The 27,969-nt window shown below is 38.4% G+C and overlaps 1 protein-coding gene across 5 annotated transcripts; it reads right to left on the reverse strand.

The window, feature by feature from the left end:
- Positions 1-1,084: 1,084 nt before the first annotated feature.
- SLTM (SAFB like transcription modulator) lies at positions 1,085-27,854 on the reverse strand. 5 transcript variants are annotated; one of them, XM_076348290.1, is made up of 21 exons: positions 27,649-27,854; positions 26,775-26,862; positions 17,755-17,819; positions 17,266-17,451; positions 16,776-16,823; positions 15,725-15,752; positions 13,887-14,355; positions 13,280-13,329; positions 11,171-11,289; positions 9,420-9,569; positions 9,225-9,334; positions 8,976-9,136; positions 8,539-8,630; positions 8,152-8,315; positions 6,898-7,072; positions 6,177-6,301; positions 4,864-5,034; positions 3,653-3,967; positions 3,042-3,180; positions 2,103-2,260; positions 1,085-1,741 (listed from the first exon to the last, which is right to left on the reverse strand). In XM_076348290.1, exons 1-21 carry the CDS (start codon positions 27,841-27,843, stop codon positions 1,633-1,635), a joined length of 3,117 nt encoding a protein of 1,038 aa, XP_076204405.1. In that variant the 5' UTR covers positions 27,844-27,854; the 3' UTR covers positions 1,085-1,632. The 5 variants fall into 5 exon arrangements, with proteins under 5 accessions (XP_076204405.1, XP_076204403.1, XP_076204406.1 ...); XM_076348288.1 differs by having other exon boundaries at positions 3,042-3,192; XM_076348291.1 differs by having other exon boundaries at positions 3,042-3,192; positions 13,887-14,298; positions 17,746-17,819.
- Positions 27,855-27,969: the final 115 nt, after the last annotated feature.

Below are 27,969 nucleotides of genomic sequence, written 5' to 3' on the forward strand. Positions count from 1 at the left end.
TGAACAACAGAGAACATGCATTAAAGGCATCAAGATGTTACTTATTGGATAAATGTGTCCTGATGCATTTACTGATGCAGCATATTTCTTTTGTTTAAACCTAAATATTTCTCAGTTGTGAATATTCAAAGGACTAACTATAGGAAATGCTGTTATAGCAGGTTTCTCTCTCCTCCCATCTTTCCTGAAAGGCTACTTACTCAAAAACAATTTAGTTTAACTCGTTTTCTGCTACTTAATTCCTCCAGTACACTGCAGATACTTAGCAGTTCTTCCACACAGCAAGTGGACTGTAACTGAGGGTGGCAAAGATCCATGTGCAACATCAGCATGTTCTTACTGGCTCTTGCCTTAAAATTTGTAACTTGTGTCTTTCTTTAAAAGACAACCTTGACCAGTAAAAACTTCTAGCTCTTATTCAAATACTACTTATGTTCTGTTAGCAAGGTCCTCTGTTCATTTCTGTAACTATCCCATTTGGTAAAGTTGTGTAGTGGATTAGATTTGCTTTTTTTTTTTTTTCCCCTTGCTGAACAACAGCATTGTAACTATATACTGATGCTGACTGGGTGATAGATGAGTCTTGGACTGACTACCTAACATTTCTGATTGGGCCCAGTCAAGAAAGATTTAACATAGGCCATTCAACGTTAAACAAAACCAAAAGGTTTAAAGAGATGCATCCCTTTTGCTGGAGACTACACCAATGAACAGCTGTAGGTGTACCGGAACAAGACTGCCTATATAGGATTCCCCAACCACTATAAGCAAAGTTCATTTGTGGTAGTCTGGTTTAAAATGAGCTGTATCAAAGTTCTGCCAGAGCTTTGCTCTACATAAAGAGCAAACTGCGTAAAATTATTTCTTTAGGCCTCCCATGAGTGTTCCTGTATTTTTTGGTACTAATCTTTCTTGTGCTATCAAAGGTGCTTCTAGATTTTCAACTCAGTAATAATGAAGGAGACAATTAAAGAAGTTTTAGTTGGAAGCTAATGGCACCGCTGTTTTGATTTGCTATACCAACGTGTCTGTTTAATTCTGTCTTCCTTCCCCAAAGACTAGGTTTCAAAGACTTACTAGAAGCTATACAGAATATGAAGGTTTATTTCAAAAGAATACATTTGCAAGAATACACATAAATGCACTCAATGTAACAGTACCTTCTGCAAAAATAGGTTACATAATACCCAGTAATGAAAGAACAATCTTATTTTTCTACAAATTAGAAAGCAGAGATAGTAGCCTGGACAACCTTCAAAATGGAGGTTATAGTTGTGTATGTTGTGATAAGTAGCTAACTTTAAAGCATGACACCACAGAGCTAATGTTGGTAAATCAAACTACTAGCACACAGCTGCAAACTATTCTTTTATACAGGATTAACAAATATTTTGGTTCCAATTTGTTTTTACACAGCTCTAGTGCCTCAGGGAAAATGCTTATCAAAGATACACAAAAACTATCCAAAATTACAACATAACTATTAAAATGCCTCCAAAATTGAGAGGAAAGTAATCATGTTAAATTAAAAAAAATTTAACCAGGACTTCCAGACAAGATTTCCTGTTTTTAATCAGAGAAAGTTTACAAGAGATTTCAATAAGTTATCTTGAAACCAAGCAGCTGTAGATCTTAGAATCTTCGTGGAGGTCCACCTTTAAATGGCTTAAATCCTGAGCCACTTCCCCTCTGCATGGAATTGCCTGTGATCTGTACAACTCTATTAATTGGTGAAGAGTTACTGGAAACAAAGGTTTTAAAAAAGTGTTAAGTTATGATAAGTATCTAAACTCTCGGTGTATATGTAAGAACACTGTCATATCACTTAACACTCATATCACTTAACTGTTAAACTGTAATTCTCAAGAGAGACTTGAAACCATGCAAGAAGTCACTCGCTTCTGTGCAGCTGAACAATACCGCCACTAGCAATACGACAACTGTGGAGCCATGTGCTAGCATGGAAAGACGGGTTTGTATGTTGCACAGCAGCAACCCATCCACAGAAAGCAATGCTGCTTGCACCGAGACTATTCTACTTCCTAAGCGTAACCAAAGCTTTGAGAGCTCAGCAGGGAATTGAGAGGAAGTAGTTTTTGTACCTTGTATGTGGAGACATCATGCCACCTCCTCCACGGCCGTCTCCCATTCTCCTTGTGTCATGATACCCACTGCCTTGAGAACTAGGTCCATGCCATTCTTTTCTTGGTCCAGTTTCACGACTATGGCGTTCAACAACATGTCTGTCCTCATTATAGTGCTAGTGTAAGAAAGTGATAGTCATTTTCAGAATGAAAGGCATATTTCGTTATCAACAGGAAATGAGTTTTTCCAAGAAAGTTAAGCTTACAGCATATATATATATATATATAAAATATACAAAAGGCAAGCATCTCTTAAGATTTCAGTCCATAGGCAGCTAACCCATGCTTTCAAGAGCCCTGTTAAAAATAACTCTAGATAACAAACTAATTTGCAATTGTGTGGATATGCAGGGAGTGAAGTTCCATGAACTCGTACTTTTACTCCCAGTTCTGCCCTGATCTTATGTAAGCACTGACAAGCATGTTCCATATAGCTACAGAAAGAGAAATGCTATTTTTTTTTTTTTAAATGCTTCAGGATCCAGTAGCATGGAGCAATTTAGTCTGTAGACTTTAAAGCCAAGTCTTACAGAGGTTTTTCTCTCAGTAGTGCGTTACAGAGTACAATGACAAACTGCACTGGCAGTAGCAGGCAATGTAAGGTTAAGACCCTGAAAACACAGGATGACAACAAATTCTTAACAGCCTTATCAGCAACTCATTCAGGTATTGTTCTGATCTACCTGAAAGATGCTAGGCATAAAAAGAATTGGGTACGTTGTCTGCAACTCCTTGGCTTATTAAAAAACCCAACAAAAAAGAACTTTTAAAATAGAGAAAAGTAACTTAAAAATAGCCAGAATTCTTGATAATGATTTATACAACGCTATTTTTCCAGCGTGATTTTGCATTTTCCAGTCTCTCACTCATGCACACAAATGCAAGAAGATGACTCACTTGTCCTCCACCTCTTTCTCCCATCACGCCTCGTTCTCCTTCCCTGCTTCCATACCCAGAAGCACTGCTACGGCTACCAGGAGGTGCACCTCTCACGTGTCCAGACACTTCTCTTCCTGACCGATCTGGCCTCTCACCTCTGTAAAAATTGCTTTTATCAAAATTTTGGTTTCAGTATAATAGAACTGGCACCAAATCATAGCACACGTAGACTTCAAAGATTCCTTTTTGTTTTTCAGGTTCCTAGCAACTTGCAGTTAGCTTCTTAGAAACATTCTTTTAGATCTATGTGGCGCTCTAAATAATTAAAACTTACATGTTATTTGTTTATATCTGCATTCTTGCACAAAAGCCTCCTTACTCTATGTTGTGACACATGATTAAGAATAGACTGCTGGAAGTCACATCAAGTTTACAGATGAGGTTTAGCATACGTGACAACCTACACACAATTTTTTTCTAATGCTTTTGGAAAGTGACTTTGCCATTCTTTTGGGGGGGGTGGGGTGGGGTCTGTTTACACATCAATTCTTGAGGAATTGCTACTATGGATAAATTCTACAAGCATCAGTACCTTCACTAGTTTGTTACTGGTTAGCCAGCAAATTTACCTGCCATCCCGTTTGTCTGTGCTTATGCTTCCCTCGCTCTTCCAATTTGTTTGCCTAGGTGGATTTGAACCAGTCTCTCTTGGATGTCGACCATGTGGTATTTCAGGTCTGTCATGAATTATCACTGTTCTTCTTTCATCTCTGTCTCCTCGCACTTCTCTTCTGTCTGTATCTCGAAGTTCACTTCTTGGTTGTGGCGGTTCATTTCTTCTGGACTCACTGAAGTTCTTGGGATATCTCTCAAACCCTGGCTCTTCTCTTCGCGCTGTTGGGCGAGTCTTTTTTGCTTCACCTTGATTTACAAAACGTTCTCGCCTGAGTTGTTAAAGTAAAAAAGTCATTTGCTTGTCTCCCGTTTTCCCATTTCTCTGCACATGTAAGCACATGCATGAGTACACAAAAATATTACTCATCTTTATATTACATGTTTATTACTATGTATGTGGTATATACCTTAAAGATCCTTCCCACCCCAAATTATATTTATTTCTACAATTGCCATTTTGAGCTCAAGTTCTTACGGCCAGTTTAACATTTCTTTATGCATTTATCTGTTCACATTTTGGTCAGTATAATTTAAGCAATTGTAGGGCCTCCTTTTTGCCTAGTATGAAGCAGAGGGAATGCTAGATTTCTCGAGTCAGCTAGAAAATATAATTCTAGTTCATTGCAGCATAAAAGTAGAAGTCCAGAAGCTACGATTATGTGGTCTTAACTTTATAACTGGTTATTGGAGATGTTTAATGGAAACATGAAGATGGATCTGGAACCAGCATTTACTGCACAGTTGCATGGATCCTGATGAATGTGACTCATGCAAGTAATGCTCTTAACCTCTCATTAAATCAGCTCCTTTTAGCCTTGCTTACTAAGGAGGTAAGTTACCAAATAGGACAAATCTAATCCATTAGAACCCATTTATGACTAGGCATGCAAGAGGAATAATCGCAAAAATTCTTTCAAAATGTCACCCAGAAAAGACCACCAGGCAGCCAATTTAAAGTTCTCAGAGAAAAGCGGACTAGATTCCACGGTATAAACAGCCAGTCCTGAAGACACAAGAAATTTCGGGACACTAGTGCAATTCTATTGCATCAGAACTGTATAAAGCCTTTAGCACCATTTTAAATTTTGAACAGCTAAGAGTGAAATCCACAGGTTTCATCCAGAGGTGTTGGCAGGCAAATATCTACCCTATTATCTAAACTTACCTATCAAAAGAAGATGATGGAACAGAAGAACCTTCTGGATATCGTCCCCGTTCTCTGTGATCAAAATCATTAAACCTGTTCTGCTGGCGACTGTAATCTGAACCATGACTAAAACGTGCGTCTGTATCAAGAGCCATCTTCTTATTCTCATTCCAGTAAGGATCATCTCTCCTTCAAGCAAAACAAAAACAAATGAACCCTCATCAGTTACATGTATCCAAATCAAGGCCTAATATGCAGAAAATTGTTAAGAGTCAGTTGTCTGTTTTCAAGACACTCATTTGACCTTTGGAAAGCCACTAACAAAAGGTAGACTCTTTCAATAGTAGTGAACAAAATCATTTAAGAAAAAACCACCCAAAACACCCCTCTGTTGGTGCAAATTAAAGAGACAAAATAGCAATAAAATATGTAATAAAATCTAAGCAATAGTATACAGTGTTGGGCAGGTGAAAACACTGCTACCACCACCAAAAATACCCAAAAGACCCAAAACCCCAACAAAAACATCACTGTAGCAAAATTTTGCCTTGAAAATAGCCTCCTAGGAAAAAAAAATGCCTTCTGGGGAAAAAAAAACCCACACCAAAACAAGCCACCCACAAATCAGAACAGCTTTCTCGGGAGAGAATAGTGTAGAAAATGTCACAGCCTTGCTCACTAGAAACATTCAGGTACAGAGTCTCTATGATAAGAGTGTGAGATACTAAAGTGTATAATCAGTAGCCTTGAAAAATGAAGCTGTCTTTATTCCTCTGGTGAAGAAATATTAGTGTTCTGCTACTGTATCTACCGTGACGACTTACACTTACCTTCCATTGTACCACTGATATGTCAATGTTATGGCTAAGGTCTCAGTCCTATTCTTATAATCAAAGATCAAAGCCAGTTCAATTCATGTGGCTCAAACAGCAAATGGTAGATGTCATCAGCTTCAGTAAAAATTAAAAGCCACCACATTGACTTCCTGAACCATCCATTTACCAGAAATGTGAATTCTTAACAAAGCAGAAGCTAGAAATTTCAACCACTAAGGCAGAACAGCTTTTCTCAGCAAATGCACTGAATTGCATTATGCTCTCTTCATACCGTAAGAATTAATTCACGGGATGCTTCTTTCAAAACTCTCTCCTACAGATAAGGTATGTTTCATGCTTGGAATAAACTGATATCAAAACCAAACAAATACCAGAAATCCAGTTCTTCTGTGAAGACTTGTTTCAGGTACAAATGCATTTTCAAGCCTGACACAAGGCTGGTAGCGGTTTCTCTTTACTAAGCGCTGTAAAACAATGGTTTGAGAATCAGTTTACCTGTGATCTACATCACGTGGACGTTTCAAAGAATTCCTCTTTTCCTGTTCATAACGAAGTTGCTGCTGTTGTCGACGAAGTTCCTCCCTTTCACGAGCAATACGCTCTGCTTCTTTTCGACGTTCCTACCATGAAAGGGAAGGGTGAACAAACCCAACAAACAAAATAGCTCTTTATTAGAGATACCTATAGAACAGTTAGCAAGTATATGGAATTGATAGTTTTCTATTAAAGGCTATCTGATACAATTCATCCTTGGATAGCATCTAAGATTAAAGAGCATAAGGAATACTTCTCTAAAAAAAGTAGACAACAGATCTGGAGAAGCTATTGGCTGTTAGGTAGAAATATCTCCAGGTAATTTCTTCAATTGCTAATGTATTCGTTGCCCAGAAACACATCTCATTAGTTTTGCAGTGACATTCTCTAGGAAAAATCTAGTAAAATTATGGAAGACTAGTATGGGCAATATGATCTGCTGTACTTCAGTTTTAGAGACAGATGTGTATAGCCACTGAATAAACCAGTAGCAAAAATTTGCCACCAAGTCAAGCAAACAAGATAAAGATTACTGTTGTTGTACACTGTGGATTATGTAATATTTGGCTGGGGGTTTTTTTATGGCCTGGGTGGAAGGGTGAAGAGAAAAATTCACCGCAACTGCAAACTAGGTTATACTCCAAAACGATATTGCACTAGTCCAAAATATAAATATGCACACCTGTTCAATACGAACACGCTCTCTTTCCAAACGCTCCCGTTCCATTCTTTCCCTCTCTAGTTTTTGCCTTTCAATTTCTAATCGTTCCCTTTCTCTCTGCAAGCATTCTTCTCGTTCATGCATTATTCGTATGCGTTCTCTCTCACGACGCTCCCGCTCAGCAATTTCTCTTCGCCTAAAGGAAAAAAGAAAAAAAAAAAAAAAAAAAGCAGTAGTAGAAACTCACCTGAAAAATTTTCTCATCCAGAACCAACATTACCTTAGGCATAGACATTAAAAAAACCACTATTTGAGAGTAAGGTCTTGACAGAAGTCCTGGTATCGGAAGCCTACTCCTTTTAGCCCCAAGTAGCCAAACTAGTTTTAGCGTATTCTACAGAACCATTTAAGCAAACAACAGATACTAGGAAAAGTTGTATCAAGAATCATCTTTCTTGATGTATTTTATGCTGGATTCATATTTCTATGTTGTCATCTTGCAGACAATAACAACAACTTAGCAAAGAATATGATTTACATCTTAAAAATACTTGCTATTTTAGCTCTTGCCTTCTTCAAGCTAACAAAAAATTTACTTATTGTTTTCTGTCCAAAAATAAGACAGAATAACATGACCACTCTGACTTGCACAGGTTAGGTATACTTGTCAACAGTTTCATTTTGCTTTCTTTTTCCCACCTCCTATAGTACAGCTTACAAGAAGCAGGAAAGGCATTTTCTCCTTTAAGCTTTACGCTTGCTGGGAATTCCTTTGTTTAGGGAAATCCAGCTAACAACACAAGTCATTTAACTATCCTTTGCAAACTTTTGGGCGTAGGAAAAGAGCAGAATAGAACAGTTAGCCATTTAGTCCTTTTATTTAAAGGGACAAGTTTGTATTATGCTTGATTTGTCATTTAGATACAACAGTTCTCTGTTTAAAAACAAACAAACCAACCAACCCCAAATGCTATTTTTGGCCCCATCTCCTAGTCAACTTCTCATCTTTTCAAAAAGAAAACTGGCATGCAGTAACACTTATGAGATACACCCCCCATAACAAACACTAAGCTATGTGTGTACATATACGGCTATTAAAAGATTAAACAAAAATTTTGGAGTCTGTTAATTCATATAAAGATACTGTTAGGTAGAGTCCCAGACTTTAACATCTGGGTAAAAGGCTTGACAGAATGCATTCTAATTAGATTTCTAAATATAGCATCTGATCAATTAATGTATAAAATAGCCTTTAGCAAAAAGTTGAATTACTACCTTCGGAGTTCAACAGCTCGTCGTATTCTTTCCAATCGAACCATGTGTTCTCGCAATCTCTGCTCCTTCATCTTTTCAAAAGGCAAGATATCCTTTCTACCCCTGTATTCCCTGAATTTCACTTTATCTTGAATAATACGCTCTTTGTTCCTCAATATCTGTGGCTATAGATAGAGATTACAATGGTTATTTCAGAAGTCTCATTCATTTAGGGAGATTTCTGGATGCTATGTTCAAGTATCATTAGCTACGTAGCTATCCAAAAGCATATGAAGCTTCTATCTAAGCTTAACAGTTTGTAATAGTTTATTGACTCTTCAGTGAAAATATCAACTGTAAGGTAGTATCAAATCAGATAAGGATTGCATCAAATCTATAGATACTTACTTTATCAAACCTTCCCCTTCTAACTGTCCTAGTGTGGCCTTGGTCTCCTTTTGTTTGGTCTAAAACTACAACTTGACCTGGGCTTTTACCACCTAGTGAAGGGGGGAGAAAAAAAAAAAAAAGAAAAAAAAAGAAAAAAGGTTTAACACACACACACACATATCCCTATTTGTCCATTACAGATTTTCCTTGGTGAAATTTCTAAATCTCTAAATTGAACTGTTACTGGCAGGAGAAACATACCAGCACATGTCTGTAATTAAGTAGTAATATAAAATATGGAAGCTTTAACATCAGCTCTAAAGTAATACATGTTACTGGAGTCTAAAAAAAGAACAGGCGTTTAATCATCTGGTTTCCGGTAAGAGCAAGAACATGCCCCCAAAACAAGTCAGACACACAGATTCAACAGGAGGAAACGTGGCTATATTGCATACTTATTCTTTTCTTTTCTTCAGTTTTTTTAGTGGATTCTTGATTAGGGCCACTTGCTCCATTATCACTCTTCTCATCTTTACCTTCTGTTTTCTTGGCTTCTTTACTTTCTTTTTTTTCAGATTTCTCAGATTTCTTTTCTTCTTTTTTGGTTGATGGAGTTCTTGTTAGGAAAGAAACACACAAATGCAATGAGGAAAATTCAGCTTAAAGGATTTTCACAGCTTCAGAAGACACGTGAAATTTCTTACTTGCTGGCTTTATCACTCGATGCAGTCTTCTTATCTCCCATGCTTCTACCCGAACCAGATTTCTCATCACTTTCCTTCTTCAACTCCTTTTTGGAGGGATCGCCTTTCACCTATATTTTTTCCAAAAGCAAATAGGTTAATACAGATTCTTGCATAAGATGGTCTATAGAAAAGTTTAAACCTTATTAAACCTACTTTCTCAACAGAAATTTGTTGTCCATGCAGCTCTGTTCGATGAAGGTGTGCAATACATCTAGCCACTTCTGTACTAGAAGACATTGTTACTATGCCGTAACATTTTGCCCCTGGGCTTCGTGCATTTGTGACCACCTTTGCACCAAGCACCTACATAAACAGGTAAAATTTAGGTTTTGAGAAAGACATTTCTAGTTAGGAAGCAATAGTATTCCAATAGTATTTTTACCCTAGTATAGAAAAACCGAAACAAACCCACCCCACTAGAAAGACTGACACTCCAAGTTTTCAAAAGCATGTAATTCCACAGGAAGCTGCAGCTTTGAGAACTTTATCCCAACTTTCACATCAAGGCATATTAATGCTTATGTCTGTTTTGACCAGTCGCAACCTCACGCACGTTGTCTAAATGCTTCTTTTGACAGTTACCGTCAAAATTCATTCACAGAAACACCACTGATCTGAATTTGATGGTTCATCTCTGACAGATGAACCCTCACAAAAAAGTCAACAGCTGCCAGTTAATGGCAGGAAGGTATAAGCAGTATTATGTAGTAACTTAATAAGTGGGCCAAGTCTTCAAAGACATCTAGCAATGTGTCAATTAAGCAATTTTAGCAACCAGCTCTTTGATACCTGCTTCTTGAGAAAGCATTAAGCTTTGTGTTCCTGCTCCTTGCTAGAATTTCTGTAACTACTGGAGCCAGTCTTCTTGATGTAGTCCTGCTCTAATGCAACAATTTCATCTTTCTAGCAGCCTGTAATGGTGCAGTCGTTTAGAAATGACATGTTTCCCAATTAATTTAAAACTGGGAAGCTAAGCAAACACAGGCACCAAGCATCTTTACAGCAAAAACAGCCAAACAATTGGAAGTTTTAACAAAATATACTCTCAGGTTTCAACACTTGTGAAGGCATTAAATAAAATCACCTGCTAAATTCATTAGAAAAATCAGATATCCAATAATCAGTACACACACTTGATATTCACAGTGCTACGGTTCTAACTAGTTCCCAAGATGCAGTAACGTCATAACTGCACAGGCTTATACAAATAGTATGAATTCACATAGTTATCAGCAACTCCTTTGAGAAAATGACAACTGCAACAAAAACTGTCTTTAGAAGACTGCTTAGCTTATATAGATTCTGTATTATTCTGTGGAATTTGTATGTTAAATTAAACCAAAATCCAGGAAAACTGACTTAGTTTAAGCAGCCTGTAAAAAAATTCATTAAGTCATTAAAAGAGTCCCTAAAAGAACAGACATTAACTGTCACGGTTTTTTACCTATTTTTCCTCTTCATAAGCCCTCAGAACACATTTTAAAAACAGCCTTCCAAAGCAGCAGGGTCTATAAAGACTGTTCATATTACAATTTTACCGGTTAGCACATTATCTTACACTCATGGTTAAATACAGTTGCTGCAAAAGAACACAGCCATCGTTATTTAATTTAAAAAAATTTTTTTTTAAAGCCAGTCCTGACGAGTCATATTTGTGACATTTCTTTTGCATCTATCTTACCTCAACAGGAAGAAAAATTTCTTACAAAATTAACATATGGTTGTTCCTGTAAGCATGCACTCTTACTTTAGATGCGGAAAATATCGGGGTTTTTTAGATTACATTCATTAGACATTTCATCTCAGACTTTTATTTAAATCAAGTATTACTCAATTTCTGTAAGTGAATAGAGGAGGGGAAAGAGACACACACAACACACATGGTATCACACCCCATGAAATACCTTTCCATATTTGCCAAAGAGATTTTTCAAGTCAGCAGCTTTTGTGTTGGAAGACAGTCCGCTAACCCACAGGTTTCTAGTTGAACTTCCACTGCTACCACTAACGCTGCTTGCGCTTCCTGAAACAAGTTTTACAAAACAGCCAAAAAATTAAGGAGACAAAGGCACCATGAATATTGAACTAAACTGTTGCTGAAAAGAGAAACTTAGCCTGTTACCTTTAAGTAACTGTTTATCCGGTTACCTTTCTTGAAAAGACTTCTATATAAAAAAAATATATGCCATAAGATTTCATTCATTTACCCATGTATTGAGACCAACAGCTTGGCTAACTCATACCCAAATGACAGAGCTAGAAAAATCATACAATTCTTTGTTAAAGGCATGCTTTACCCCTCATTTGGGTATGTACATTTAGCTTCAACTTCTGGTTCTTATCAATAACTTCCATCCAAGAAAATTTTTTTTAGCACCCAACATTTGTTCTTCATCAGTAAGTCTTTACACTACTCATATTACCAAAGAGATGGCAGAAAAGTAAGTAGAGGAGACTTAGTTAATCCTAGCCTCCAGAATAATGTGGTCAATTTCCAAAACTTCTTGAAGTATCTGCCCTCCATCCAGAGCAGCTTTTTAAAAATACTGCTGCATGTAGAACTGGATGCAACCCACCAAAATGATTTCTCGCATACTAAGGAAAATACTAAAGAAAAGCCGGAAAAACATTATGTGCCTTAAACACCAACCCCACCCCACCCCCCCGCCCCATATATTAGCCATTTTTGCAACATAGAACTAAGAACTAAAGAGATTCGTGTAATCTTATTCACAACATTTTTTAGTCTTATATTATTTAGTCCAGCTTGCTGTTGCTTGCTGCTAAACGTATGAACTGCTTTTGAGTATGTTAAAATGTAGCCAGTCATACAAGCAAGACCAGAACTGGATTGCCAGCTGAAAACCTGGTGGTACGCAGAGTTTTAAAAGGTAATTTAACCACCTTGAGGAAAAAGGGTAGTTTTCCTTCTTCAATGCATCAAGATGAACTAAGAGCAAAAGGCAACAAATCTCAGTTATCGTCAAACTAGGATTATCTTGATAAGCCCAGATATCTTGATAAACCATGATACACTTAGAGTATCATTAAATATCATTAAAGAGCCACTATACTGGCTTTGGCTATGTATTTTAAGACAGCCTTATGATAGTTACTATTACAGTTGTCATATCTGCTACGTGAAAGCAGATTTGCTGTACCTTCATTTAATTTCATTGTAAGCATATAACTGTCATGAAAAGACATGTATCTACAGAAGACTGAATTATGTCTGTCACCAAATTTCTCCTCAGAAATTCATTTATCAGGTAAAGTTCCATTCATCCATTAGCGATACGCAAGAGATTTTGTGACAAAGGTTTTTGGCAGAGAGCTACTAGGCAAAATAAGGAGACACATGAGCTTATACAAATGCATTTGTTCAACTACGAAGGATGAGTGTAACTGGTGACATTAGTGTGCTCTTGAGCTCCACTATGTGAATTTGTAATCATAATACAGGTTTTTATGGTAACAGACGGAAACTCCAAGGTAGACAAATAGGTCCAACTTTAATGCACTAAACAGCCACAAGTGCAATTTTGCTAGCTGGCATCTCAGCTGTTATACTTGGTTGAGAGGTCAAAAAATTTCATTGGCGTTATGTTTAAGTACTTGCAATTATTTTTTGCTTGTTCTGCGTATAACATCAACCCAAACTGTTCTAAGTAAGTTACAGTAGGCATATCTGAAAATTACACCTTCTCATCAAAACAAAGACTTGGGAAACATTAAGTGGAATTTGCTCCTAAAAGTGTTTTGAAATAGGAGAACGTATTTTCATTGAGTCTTTAGAGTAAGTATTTTTGATCTTACGAGGAATCTGGCATAAGGAGAAAAAAAAATATATATATAGACACATATGTACAGCTAATGATGACTGTACCTCTAGCATAATTTACTACAGATGGATGAGTTCAATTATATAAACCATTTTAGTACGTGGCAAGCAACTTCTTAAACAGGAAAGCATTTAGTTCAAGACAATAACTACCCTAATTTGTAATAGTTACCTTTATCATCCTTTGATGTTGTCTTGCTTTCTTTAGATTCCTTAGTAGAGCTAGAGAAGCAAATTAAAAATCAGAAGAAAATTGAAAATACAGCATTTGGCAAGTGTTGCATTTTATACTACTAATACTAATAGACAAGTTAACATTTCAAAAAATAAAAATGGGCTAGACTGTATATTTGAACAAATGATTCCCTTATGGATTCTTGCACTGATTTTCCCCAAGATGCCTGAAGATCTAGATTTTCTGACAACTCTATTCAGTGGATATATGGCAATCTTCTCCAGATTTCAGGACGGGGACTTGACTTCATTTTGTGTTCTTAGAACTGATAGCTGTTCATTACCATCATCACAAGGACATTTAAAAAAATCGTCAATTTGAAAAAAATAAATAAATGCTGACAATTCGACAATGCAATCAGTAGGACATAGTGTCTATACGAAGATCTTGAATTTTAAAAAGTAACTTATGGCGGTCAAAAAAATCTATAGGCAGGAGCATAGGATACTAATTATAAGATTCTTGCTGCTACCCCCTTAATGTAGAGTGATCTTATTGAATGCTGGTACTCAGTATCGTAAAGAACTGACATAGAAAAACAAACCTCTTTGCTTGACCAGAGGCCCCAGTAGACGAGGGACCTTTCTTCAAAGTATCCTTTTCTTTGTCTCCAGATTCTGCTTTCTTTGAACTTTCTCTGGCTTCCTTCTTGACAGGATCACCCTTCACGCAGTCTTCCTTCTTACCATCTTTATGGTTCTCAGTCATCTCATAGTCCTTGCTTTCCTTCTCCAGGCTCTGTGAAATGGTATCCTGCCCATCCTTTGGCTTACTTGCTTCAGAATCTGTAATTTTCACATTTTTACCTGTTTCTAGGAGGTCATCACCATCAAAATCCAGAGTGATGGCATCTTCAGCCTGGATTGTAACCGATATGTTATCATCCTCAGCTTCTTTCACAGAGGTGTTAGCTTCCATCTCTTCGTGAGCCGTGTGATCAGCCTCAGCTAGGCTTTCTTCTGAAGGAAGAGGTTTAGATACTTCTTGTGTACCATCACCAGAACCTGCTTTATCTAAGAGGATTTAACAGGAATAAATATGGCAAAACAAGAAGTTTAAACAATTTCATATGCATAAGCTAGAATAGGACCTAGAAAATACAAAGCCAGTTATTAGCACTGATGGAAGGTTAGAAAAAAAAACACAAGGTGTATTAACACAAATATAAATCCTTTACCCAGGATCACTTATTCTTCATGGCAAAACACATTTTCTAGAGACAAATACCAAAACATTAGGAGAGAGAATATGGTTCCATCCTGGAGATACCCGTTCTTCATAAGAAGTATCCATTTTCCAGTTTAGGATTTGGCATTCCAGAAGAAAATAGTTGCTTTGGACGCTCACAGTTTGATTTAATCTGTCTTTGAATCTTCCTGGTTCTAGGACTTCTAACCTTCCCAAATCCGAAAGAATTACAGTCTTGGAGAATTTCAGTCAGTCTTCCACACTGGTATTCTCTTTCGCTTTTCCTTTCTAAGCAGTTGTTTGGCAGTCAAGTTAGCTGTACAAGGCTGCTGCAGAAAACGGAGGAGTGAGCTTTAATCCAGAGTTCGTAGACAAACGGTTCTCAGTCTTCATCCACTGGACAGATTTTCCATCTCAGTCCCACATAGGCATCTCCAAACGTATTCTTGGATTTGTGCAGATAAGACGCTTCAGCCACAGGGTCCCTCGTAAACATGGAGTCTGTAGTTTTATCCTGTAACTTCAGTAATGTGTTTATTCCATCTTGTGTAAAGAGATGGTGTTCCATGTCCTTTCTAGTCCACAATACGTAGAATCCTTAAGACTTCTGTCCAGGAAGTCTGTTTGCCCAAATGCATTACATTCCTTCTATAGTTTCACTAATGAGCACAGCTTAAAAAAAAAAAGGTAGCCACTCCACAGGTTTCCAAACACTTGATTTACCATCCTATATACAACTGGTATTTCTAAGTGACAGTAAGCCAAGCATATGATGGTCCATACATTTGTTGGGTGCTCAAGTTCAGTGTAAGGGTGTATCATTTCACTCAATTAAACATCAGTTACTGCAGTGCAAGTTGGAAGCTTTTGCATCAAGACTTACCGTATATTAAAATCAGAGTCCTTGAATACTATGGTTTTTTCATTAAGAATCATAGTATTACAACTGTATTATAGACATCCACCACAGTAACTGATAAGTACTGTAATCAACTCTTAAGAGTAAAATAACTCTTAGGAGTGAAATAAACCCACTGACCGCAATGATTCCAGGTGCTAAGCTTAATAAGGAGACAACTGATACTTAGTACTGGAGACAAGCCTAGTATTAGTAGAGAGATTGAATATTACAAGAGAAAGTTGCCTGCTCTACCAGACTAAAGAGCTCTGAACTCTATTAAACTTTAAACATACCTTTCTCATTTTCTTCATCTTCACCATCCTGCAAGAAAAGGAAGTCAAGACTAAACGTCTCCTACTTTAAAACTTTAAGCAGAACAGTTCATATTTTCCACAGAATTTCTATCGTATGAAGGCAAATTAATGAACTGAAAACTGTTTCCAAAGAAAAGATGATCTAGAAACCAAACCTGTGCACTCCCTTGTCAAATCACTAGAAATTTGTACAAAACTTCACTGGTATCTATCTGCATCACTTGCAGTTTGCAATTGGTTGGAACATGCAGCTATTTTCTTCCCCCCCTTCACTTAACAGGACATTTCTAAACTGTCCCATGTCTTGCTAAAGCCTTCAGAATGGGTATCACACTGCTGATTACTACTTTCAGTGAAATACAAGCAATCCATCATAAGCTTTAAAAGCTTAGGACAGAAGTCAGAAACTAGGTAGACTTCCTCCACTAAGTACTTAAAAATTAAACTATGATTTTAATAGGTATTTACTTATTTATCATTAACCTCACTAAGCAAGACATGCTGTATGAGATGTCCCTTTTCAGATACCAATTCCATGTAACTCAGAATGAATTTCTGAGCTTAAAGATGTTACAGATGTTAGTATTAACCAAAAAAAACCCCCAAAACCAACCCCAAACAACCAACACCCCCCCAAACATTCTCCAAAGGCAAATTTCTACATTAAAACAGGAGTTCTAAACTCCTGTATAGGCTGTATACACTATGTTAGCATTTGGCATAGCCCTCTGAAGTGTTTTTAAGAGAGTTTGAAAAATATGCCTTGCTAAGTCTATGCGCTGAATACTCCCAAATTGTAGACACGAATTTGCATTTAAATAGGACACCTGATTTGGAAATCACAATTATCTGCATTATGGGGGGGGGGGGGGGGGGGGGGAAGAATGAAAGCTTCCCATACTGTTTACCTTTACTGTATTACATCATCTGACTCTCTAAGATGCATGCTGGAACAAAAAGCCAGTCTAAAGTGATCTTTCCAAGTAAACAGGCATGAAAATCAGCTTAACACAACTGATTTGGAACTTACATGGACAGTTGGAAAAGTGTAATCTTCTATGTCTTGACCTTCATTTTCCTATGAGAACATAACAGGGACTTGCTCAGCAAACTATTTGTAAGACAAACATTCAAAGAGTCAAGAGATTCAGTTAACTCAGAAAACATTTTAGTTAAGTGGATACACACTCAATAAGGTGAACATCAATGCTCAGTTCTCATGACTTGCATCTTTCAGTTCAGTGTTCAGATTATGTATGTCACTACTAGTACCAGGGAAAAGGACCGCTTGGGAACTCTGTATGGACTGTGGTAGAATTTTATCAATCAATGCCACATTTATTTCAGGACTACTCAAACACAAGTCAAGGAGCACAGAAAGAAAAAAGTACCAAGTTATCTTTTAGAGATAAGCAAGCGAGACAAAATTAAAAACTAGTTCTGACTTCCTAGTAATACAGACACACTAAGAAAAATGTACATTTTGCTGATAAAAATGCATGTAAAATACAACAAAGTACCTGACTTTCAGAATCCTTTTCTGCATCTTCTGTTGTCTCTGCTGGCTCCAGGTTGTGGTATCTTTTCTTTTCTGCAGGTGGTAATTCTTTAGAATTCAAGTTCTCATCTTCAACAGATTCTTTGAAGTCCTTTAATTCATCATTTCCGTCTTGATCACTTGTATCTTGAGTCTCCAATTCGCTTTCCTTTTGGTGTGAACAACAAATATTTGGCATAACTAAGGGTATTAGCTATATTCTGAAAAATTCACTGCTAGAATCACTGTTTCTTCAAAATACTGTATCACATCCATAATAAAAATTCATAGCATGTTTAAAAACCCCACACCTTCACACCCTTAGGCATCACAGCTGTGAGTACAGTAAAAACAATGCTCCAAATTTGCACATAAATTAGCGCAAAGAAAATGGAAACTTTTTTTGGTAAATAAAGTCAAACATTGAACTTAAATATAAACTGGGAAAAAAAATATTACATACTTTTATTACCTTGACAAAGGAATCATCTTCAACCGAAGCATCACCAGTTAATTCATCAGCTTCCTGCTTTTTACCTGAAACAATAGGATATGCTAATGACTAGAGCTGCGATGTAGAGCAGACTTTCTTTCAATACTGATTATGTGTTGGGCCTTAGTTTATTATTCTTTATATGCTCTAGTTATCTGAACTGTTCACTCTAATATAACCCTCCCAAAACTGAGTATTTTTAAGGCAAGGAGAAAAAAAATGTCAGCTGAGTGAGCATGAACAATCAATGTTGTTGCATAAACAAGCAGTTACGTCTAAGTTAGTGATTTTAATACCAATCCTTCTACTTTGAGTGATAATGGAATTCAGGAGAACATTAAAGTGTACATTTCTAGAATTACTGGAGTTAACTAGACTTTATGACTGAAGACTTTGGAAAGGCCTTACTTTATAGGATGATTAGCATCACTGAGCAATTTAGGTTAGAAGGGACCTCTAAAGGTCATCTAATTCACCCAATCTCCTGCTCAAAAGTAGAGCTAAGTTCCAAATATGATCAGATTGCTCGGGGTTTTATCTAGCTGTGTTTTTGAGTATCCACAAGTATGGCAATTGCACAGCCTCTCCAAGCCACCTTTTTCAGCGCTTTTCATCACTAGAGGGAACAATCAGCAGAAGAATTGAGTCAGGTGAAGCACTTGGGTTTTTTACATATTCTTTACTGTACTAAGGGCATGCTCCATTAAAGAATTCTGTTCTTCCAGCTCACGCACACTTTTTTCTAACAAAGATGGCTCTGTGGAGACGACAACTAGACACAGTTCTCTTTGGAAGCCATTGCACTTCCTTAATCTTCTGCAAAAACAAGACCAAAGAACGCTAGATATAAATATCTCCACACAAACACCCTTTGTAGAGCATTCCGTCTCTCTGATTCATTCTATCAAAGATTAGCCTATGCGATGGTTTTCAGTGGCTCAAGGTACAAAAGCAGTTCTGTTAGGAAGTGGCTTTACTATCTTCTACTGAAACTCAGTGTCAATTCAAGATGCAAATGAGATGGCAGTCATGATCAGCACTTAATGCTTTATTTTTTGACATCACATCTTCCCTCATCCCTTAATTCTCTAATGAATGGCTAAATCAATTCTGTAGATATTCAAAAGGAATAGAGAGGAAAAACATAAGCCTTAGTTTGATACAGTATGGACATTTCTGCTACCTGGAACAGTCAATTTCTGTCAGCAATTAATTTCCATAGTCTTTCATATATGGTTCTTAAATTGCATTTAAAAGCTGGAAACTGTTCAACTACAGGGCAAGAAGAGAGACTACTGTTTTGGTTTTACTCAGATTCCAGTTGGTTTTACTCATTTCACTGAAAGGCAGCACTCTGACAGCACTCCTATATACAGCATATTGTTGTTCTGAGTTCAGATGCACACTAGTCTCCAGGAAAAGACACATGGCAGAAGTTATTTCTACGACTGCAAAACATGGGATCTCAACATTCAGATCTAAATGCATAAAGAGATCTTGCCCCTTATTTTAGTTCATTTAAAACAAACAAAACATTCCTGATATTTGTAATGCAATAGATTTGTGAGATTTTGGTGCAAAAAGCCAGCAGCACAGGTATACTTAGGGAAGCTGGCTTTCCTCAGAAAGAGCAGTGCACTTACACTGGAAAGGACAGTTTTTGATGTGCATCACAGCTGATGCCTGAAAGCAAGACTAACCCAAATTTTGTATTACTATTTTAGCACTCTGTGATAGAATCTACAGCCACAGATATCTTAAATATAAATAAAATCAGTGAGACACAGCAAGGATTTCTACACACATTCAACTGTGTTCTGTTTTACCCCTCTCACATTTTAGTTCTTTAGTTTGTTAAACCTGAAAGTCCAAATTCTCCCTGCATCCCATATCCAGCTAAGCATACACAGAGACAGGCAAACGTGCACAGCAGATGCTAGACATATTTAGCTACTATCTAGCATGTACTATCATGAAAGCTATTTAAATTCACTCATTTTGCCTGAGGAAATCTGGCAGGTGAACTGGAACCTAGACTTTATAAGGACTAGAAAAAAAAAAATTGACAAAGCTACCTGAAGTTAGTCCCATCATTCTGCAATGGCAGCTAGAGAACTATATTTTATTGACATGTCCTCATCAAGAGGAAGTTATACCTCTCAGTAATGAAGCTGTCCATATCTTTTGTTTGCTGCTAGATTAAGCCAGACAGGAATGCATGTTTTCATGAGCTTTTCTTTAGTCTGTCTGTTTTTCTTTGCAATAAGTCCCATTTACTCTGAGTACCAGAGGTATTCCAAGGCATAAGGAGATCTGAACAATAACCTTCACTTTTCAGCTTCAAGCCAGTAAGTGGTAGGAAGTTTGCTTTCCCTCTCAGTTCCGTCTCAGGTTACTTTGATCTGCTTAGAGTCACACTGCTCAAAAGTGGCACTTCAAGGTTCTGATATAGATAGTTTTCAGATGTTGGTGCAGTAAGTTGCCAAAAAGGCAGCATCCACAAAAATTAAAAAAAAAAACTTTTCCACACCGATACTCATCCACAACGGGCTACTGAAAGGCACACTTGGCTCATAATTTCATGTAACTAAAGTCAGATTGCGACAAACACCTTTCAGAAACTGACTGTTTCTGTGAACTTATTCAAGACTGGTACCACTTCGAGGAAAATAACTGGGAATAAAAGGTATGTTAACAATTACAGTCAGAACAGCTGGACCTTCTGCAGGCAACAGGCTTAGTAGGTCTCAAGTCATACAAGTTGTGAATACATGATAAAATTTATGTACAGGTTTATCCATGCAGTGGCCATTGAAAATGTCAGTAGTGTAAGCAGCACTCACCAGAAATCTGGGTGCCTAACAACACAAATACTAATTTACCTTGGAATGATGGCACTCCTTTATAAGCCACGCTCAATCCTTTTTCTGGCAACGGCAATTGCTACACACCATAAAATGCAACAGACTATTTACATAGAGAATGAATATTCTCCTTAGAAGTAGAAAATTTAGAACATCTTTAAAACGTTGGTTTACCATTATGCGTGTTTAGCTTTCATCTCATTTACAAGCCTTACAGTAGCATAAGCTTGTTCTACCTATTCATGATCCTCTACATGAGAAATTCAGGCTACCTGAGTGCATACAGAATTATAGAAGACTGTATTTTAGACAAGCCTTAAACAAACTAGATATCTGCATTGGATGCAGATATCAAGTGACATACTCATAAAATTTTGGAAGAATTAGTGTTTGCATTTCTTCTGGTATTCCTGCTGAAACCCCCAACAGGGTTCTGTTGTACCTGACGCTAAAGATTCATCAAAAACATGGGACAGGAGGCAAAAAGGATAAAGGGGAAAGAAAATCTTTACAATGGAATAAACTCTTCATAGCATCATTTAGTTAAGAGGTCTGCTGCAATTTGAATAGTATCATTTGCCACAATATTAACAAAAGTAAATTATCCTGTTACATTTCTGTATCCTTAAATGGTATCATAGGGTAACAAGAATATTTAACTCTTCTACAGTGTCTTCAGGATGCTGCTCTTAGTCATTCATGGTTTTTAGAAAGGATGTACTTCACAAAGTCAGATACTCTGTAGAGAATCACCGACTTGTTCGTAAGATTTGCCATCGTATGATTAAACATTCATAACACTTTCTATTGCATCTCATTAGAGATATCGCTCACCCCCACCTTAATGAAATTATTGAGGAAGTGTTTGGCAAGATTACTTCTTCCTATCTGAGGCCACATGGAAGCCTTACCTACAGTTTGTTGTACACCGTTTATATCTCGCTTCAATACCGCATGGTATCTCATAACTTAAACGATGAAAACAACTTTCCAATACTGGAACCACCTATGCAAAGTGTTTCTAAGGTTCAGTCTGCATGTTATTTTTCCAGTGTTGATTACATCTTACAATATCTTAAATTTCTATCATCAATACTGAGATCAGGTATTTTAGCTTAACAATTCCCTCCCTCCCAAGAAAGATTCTTTTCTATACAACACCTACTCATTAACATGCAAGAAAGTCTAGTTTAAAGGGAATGTTCTCTTTACAAATAATTTAAATTAAATTTAAAATAATTTAAATTATTTATAAGCTATAAAAAAGATGGCGGCAAACTTTTTAGCAGGGCCTGTTGTGACAGGACAAGGGGAAATGGCTTTAAACTAAAGAGGGGTAGATTTAGACTAGATATAAGGAAGACTTTTTTGACACTGAGGGTGGTGAAACACTGGCCCAGGTTGCCCAGAGAGGTGGTGGATGCCCCATCCCTGGAAACATTCAAGGTCAGGTTGGACGGGGCTCTGAGCAACCTGATCTAGTTGAAGATGTCCCTGCCCACGGCAGGGGGGTTGGACTAGATGACCTTTAGAGGTCCCTTCCAACCCAAACTAGTCTATGATTCTACAATTTACATACATCTTTCCTCAAAAGAGGAGAACATATTCACTTCCTTATAATGTACTCTATCTTGAGTAAAACACTTGAGAAAGAGTAGGGTCTCAACAGTTGGTTTGATTGAACACCACTGGTCAGATACCTAGAAATAATAATAAATTAACATACCTACTTTGTGAGTCAATTAAGACAGACACGCCTTGAAACATTAAGAGGCCTAATTAGTTGTGCAACAGCACTGTGTGCAAGGGAACCGCCCCACCAAGAACATTTGGAGAAGTCACTTTTCAATCTTTACTATTTTATTCAGCAACTGCAAGCCACTGAGAAGCAGCAACAAAGAAGCTACCTGCTTGCCTTAAAAAAAATAAAAGAATTTTAAAAAGCAGGTCAACAAAGCTCAGGAAAAAGATTCATTTAGAAAATTTATTCTGAAAAAAATTTATTTAGAAATAATTGAAAACTCAGGTTATTAAGATTAAAATCAAGGCATTTGTACTAGTACCCTGCAGATCATGTCACATATGTAACATGGCCATAAGACACCTATTTTCAGTGCAGTTGAGAATCCCTATCTTTCTCCAGCGACGATTCACTGGGCAGGAAAACTCTGATCTAACTCTGGACAAGCTTGCTGCACAGCACAGTGTTTCAGAAATCAAATCACAGAACTATAGTAATGGATGTTAACAACTCAGACAGAAGAAGAAATAATGAACTGGCAGTTTGTTAAATAGTTATTTTAATATTCCTGAAGGACAGATGACATCATGACAGATTATTTCCTCTACTCTCCTTTTGAAGGCCAACAGTGTACAAGTTAGTTTTGTTGGGTTTTTTAAGTAACTAAACAGTTTTAATAAAGAAGTCAAAATTATTTGGGCAATAGTATAAGCCAGCCACTGTCAATTGTCAGCATTTGATCTAAGAAACAGTATTGTCAAATTGAAAATTCAGTCGAAAACTAGAGGGGTACTTAAGACACAAAGTAATAGGTGTCTAACTGGCCTTAGAAACTTGAAGAGCAGCAAATAAACATCTTTGCTCACATTAATACTCTGAGGTTAATATAAATTAGCCTAAAATCTGTTCTTCATCCACACTAATTCCAAAACTTGGCAGAAAAGTAACTTTCAATCACCAAGTTATGATGTATCAATATGCTACAATATTTTTGACTGCAGATACTTCAAAGGAATGCTCACATCGGAAACATTTGAAAAATGTTTCATACTAGCAGTAAAGTAACTTCCTCTAGATACCAGAATAAGCAGCAGAATGTTCAGGCTTGAAAAGAAAAGCTTTTTCCAAAAACTGTCATCTTTTTACAAAAAGAGAAATTTGTCCATAGCTACTGAATTCCCAGGTGGAGCAGCACAGCTGAGGCAATTAAAGATGGAGCACTTGGTAACTGTTCCATCTTTAAGCTTTCAAACGTTAATTGGCAAAACCAGCTGACCTCACCTGTAGAGCTCTTCTTTACCCCAAATATTTAATTAAATTAGCTTCTGGAAGAAGTGTTAGATTTTGACTAACTTTGCATACAGGATTGATCAAGGATTCTTGCTGGATTACAGAATCCTTCTGCAAGCATTCTTTAAGTTGTGATGCAAAATCCTCCAATTATACGCTTTCCCGATGAAGATCCACATGGCTCCCTCTATGTTCGCTCAACTTTGGGCAAGTCAGTAAATGCCTTATTTTAAATATGACTCCTTTTTCATACAATATCTTATGCTGCAGAACTTGGTATGGGACACTGGCGAGCTGCTGTTTGTTTTAAGAGAGAAAGAAGGTCTACATTCAAACCAGTTTAGTCAAGGCCTTATTCTTCTACTCAGTGTTTTACAGATGTTTCTTTCCTATCTCATAGCAAGTTGGCTTTGTATCATCATTGTCAAAAGCTTGTCACAGTCCAGTAAAAAACTGCAGTATATACTCAGTTGATAAATCAATTTATCAGGCCATTACAAAATCCTGTTCTATGAAAGTAAGTCCCACTCTTAGCCTCATTCCTTTTCTTCTCCATTTTTGTCAACATACACACAAAAAAAGCAATGAGAGGGAAAACAAATATATCACTCCCACACACACACTATTCCCCCTCTAATTCAGCCTGCATCAATATTCCAGATCAAGTTTTTCTAACAGACAGTGCTAGGGAATTAGACATCTCACTTCTTCCACAGACCTTAAGAGTTGCAGTAGAACTGGCTACATTCAGATCTAAAACCAATAGCCATCTGACATAGTTTGTGATTTTTCGGAAGAGAAACCTCCTTCCTCCCTCCCATTCACCTCTCTCTGGCTGCTGTGAGAAGGTTTATCTGTTACTCCAACTCCCTGGCCTTTTCTGAGGCTGTATTTTCTTTGTAAACAAATATCTAATATTCCTACCCTCCTTTGCACAGCAATAACAGCATGGGGAAAAAAATACTATAGGACTAGTAGTGCTGTTAATTTTACCGCTGGACAGCAGAAAAATAATTAAAGACCCATTAGCATTAGTCTGAAGCTGTGGGGTGGAAGGGAAGCAAGCATTAGCAAAAGGCCTAGAGTGATCTGTCTGCAAAATCAGTAAAGGAGGCAACACTACTCATAGTGTACAAGCACAAGGAGGATCAAGATAGTTAATTTTAAATGAAAATTCAGTCCTACTGAATTCAGTTGATGGGCGTGCATCTCCCACGTGCCGTTGAAAGTTTCCTAGTGACACATTAGGGAATGGATTTTTGAAGTGTTAGATTTCCAAGTTTTGAGGGATACTTTCTGGTTACTAGTAACATACTTCAGCAGAAAGCACCAGAGAGGGAGATAACATTAGAATCAGCAGTTATCACATACAAGGAATAGTTAAAAAGAAAGAATATATTCTTTCTTACAGTTACAAGTAAGCCAATAAGATCAAAAAAGATTTTCCCTAGATGAATTAGTGAGTTTTTCTTGTTCCACACTTGAAGATTAATACAGCCTGAACCTCTCGTACTTTTGGTACAAAATTTGCTCATAAGACTTTTGTAATCCAAAAAGTAACGAGGAAAAACTCTTGAGCTTGCAAAGTGAGCAGATGAGAACTTCATGAAGGTCGTATTTTACTTTGAGGTCTACCAAGAACATACATGCCACACGTATGCCTTATGATTCAATTCCACAGCAGAGGTGGCAGGGAACAGCTACTGAAGCCCTGCTTCAGGCAGCAGCATCACTAACAGGCAAACTACCTTTGCAGAAGCAAAATAGTGTAACTAAACAAGAAGCTGGTTCAAGAACATTATGCACATCATGATATTAGTTTGGAGAATAGGAGGATGAAAAGCAGCAGATAAGAGAAGCATTCACCACAGCAGAACAAGTAGCCATTCAGATCTCTACATGAAAAATTGTGGATGCATTTCCTTATTTAGTTTCCATGTAGTTTTCTTAAGCATCAGTTACCTTTCCAGAGTAGGGATTAAAGTAATGTCATAGAAGAAAATGAAACCACATTGTGAAACAGTTTATTTCCTTTCACTTTTCTAGTGTGTCAAAAGTACAGATAAGTTATTCAAACTTTCTAAGCAGACAGATTTTAAATTCCCCATTCACAGCACCATACAAAAGCATGAATAATCACTTCCACCACAAAACTCAGCCTAAGACAAGTAACAGTGGTATAAGATTGATCATTTCCAAAACAGGTATCTATAGCACATGTATGAACATTCTTAGCATGTATGTTCAATGAAGAATGCTATGCATAAAACAGACATTTCCTTTCCCAGTATTACTTGATTATGGACGCTCCCAGAACAACAGAACACAGAAACCCAAACGAAAATCCCCCAAACTCACAAAACAGTATTTAAATACTTATGCAAAAGAAAACAGAACCGACACAATCACCGCCAAACAGATCAGTACAGAATCTAAGTAATTATTTTTCACAACAGAAAAACTAAAATCTCTTAATTAGACATTTCACAGTGAGCCTTCAGAGCCCATTCAGGAAATCTGTATTTATAAATCCTGTCTTCAGTAAAAAGTATGCTGAACCCACACAACACAGTCCTCTTCAGGCAGTGACCCCCTACCACATCACTAGCCTAGGTCCAGCACCTTCTCATGGCTAAACAACCTCTTAGTTCTCCCTCTGCTGTTGCACACATACTCTCAGACATTACAGAGTGTCCCCAGCACCAGAGCTGCACAGCAGTTCCTATACCCGCTTTGCGCCTGTAACACTCCATGTTCAGGATCTCTGTTAACACAGCATGTTCCAAAAAAACTCACAGATCATCTACACTGCCTCAGCACACGCAGAACAAGTCTCCAGGATCTGCGGACAGTACAGCCACTACCTTGTAACACATCTCTTAACCCACTCATTTTCCATATATATCCAGCATCCCTAGATATTGCCTATATACAGTGACTGAAAACAGATGAGTAAGCCCAAAGATGTCTTACATGACAGAAGTCATAAACAGTAAAGTCACAACTGTATCCAAACTACAGGCCACAGTTCCACGCACCCTCTTTAAGGTGATATATGCAACAAAAACTGTTTAAGAATGTAATGTATATCAATAGATCTTAACCTTTGCCTTTAGTTGGTTTCTTGGTGGGTGTGTCAGCCGAGACAGTTATTTCAATATTATCTGGATCCCCTCCTTCCTCTTCAATAGCCTAAATGAGACAAAAAATACAATTTTTAACGGATTTCAGTGGGAAGCTAGATGATTTGACTTCAGAAGTCAGTGAGCCAAACAATTTTTTTTTTCCCCATCTCAAAAATATTTTATAAAATACTTTGGGTTAAACCTTTCACTTGAAGCTGGAGGAGAGGGAGGGAACACTAACGATAACACCAAGAGTTTAAGCTGTTAAAATTACATTTTCAAAGCACAGCTTATCAAGGGTCAGCACATTTCTCTTTGGAAACATAACACTAGAAGGCCACTACGACATCCACGATGACATTAAGGGCAGCACAAAAACAGGAGGGAGGGAAGCACAGAAACCCTACAGCAACAGCCAGCCCCGGGGCTCGCCCCGGCGGCCGCGGAACGAGCTCCAGCGCCCGGGGCGGCGGGCGGGCCGCAAGGCCGCGGGACGAGCTCCGCCGACCGGCCAGGGCTCTGCCAGCCGGGACACCGAGCCCGGCCCGGCCCGGCCCGGCCGGGCCGCCGCCCCCCACCGCGGTGGCCGAGACAGGAGTGCCGCCCTGCCGGCGCTGCCGAGGCCGCGCGCCGCCGCCGGGGCTTCCCGGTCACGGCAGACCCTCGCCCCTCCACCGACACCGGCGGCGGCGCAGGGAGAGGTCCCGCCCCCCACACCGGGGGCAGCCGGCGGGGCCGCGAGGGCCCCGCCCCCAGAGCCGGGAGGCCGGCGGCGGCGAGCCGGGCCCCTCGGCGGGTCGGGTCGGGCAGGGCAGGGCCGGCCCGGCCCCCGCGGCCTGTGCCGGCCTCTCACCTGCTTGAGCCGGGAGATGAGCACGGTCTTCACCCCAGTGATGTCCAGGTTGCGCCGCTTCAGTTCCGACTTGAGATCGATGACCCGCAGGTCGGTGATCTTCTTGCTCTCAGTAGGGGGCAGCGCCACCGCTGCCGGGGCGGCGGGTGCCGTGGGAGCCCCCGCGGCGGCGGGAGACGAGGCGGCGGCGGCCATTTTAGGGCGACTGAGCGCGGCAGCTGCACGCACAATGAAACCCCCCCGCCCGGCCGGGCCGCCGAGTACCCGGATGGAGGCCGCGGCCGACCTGCAGGCACGGCGCAGGCGCACTGCGGCTCACCT

The sequence above is a fragment of the Aptenodytes patagonicus genome, chromosome 10, assembly GCF_965638725.1.
Source record: "Aptenodytes patagonicus chromosome 10, bAptPat1.pri.cur, whole genome shotgun sequence".
Lineage (NCBI taxonomy): Eukaryota > Metazoa > Chordata > Aves > Sphenisciformes > Spheniscidae > Aptenodytes > Aptenodytes patagonicus.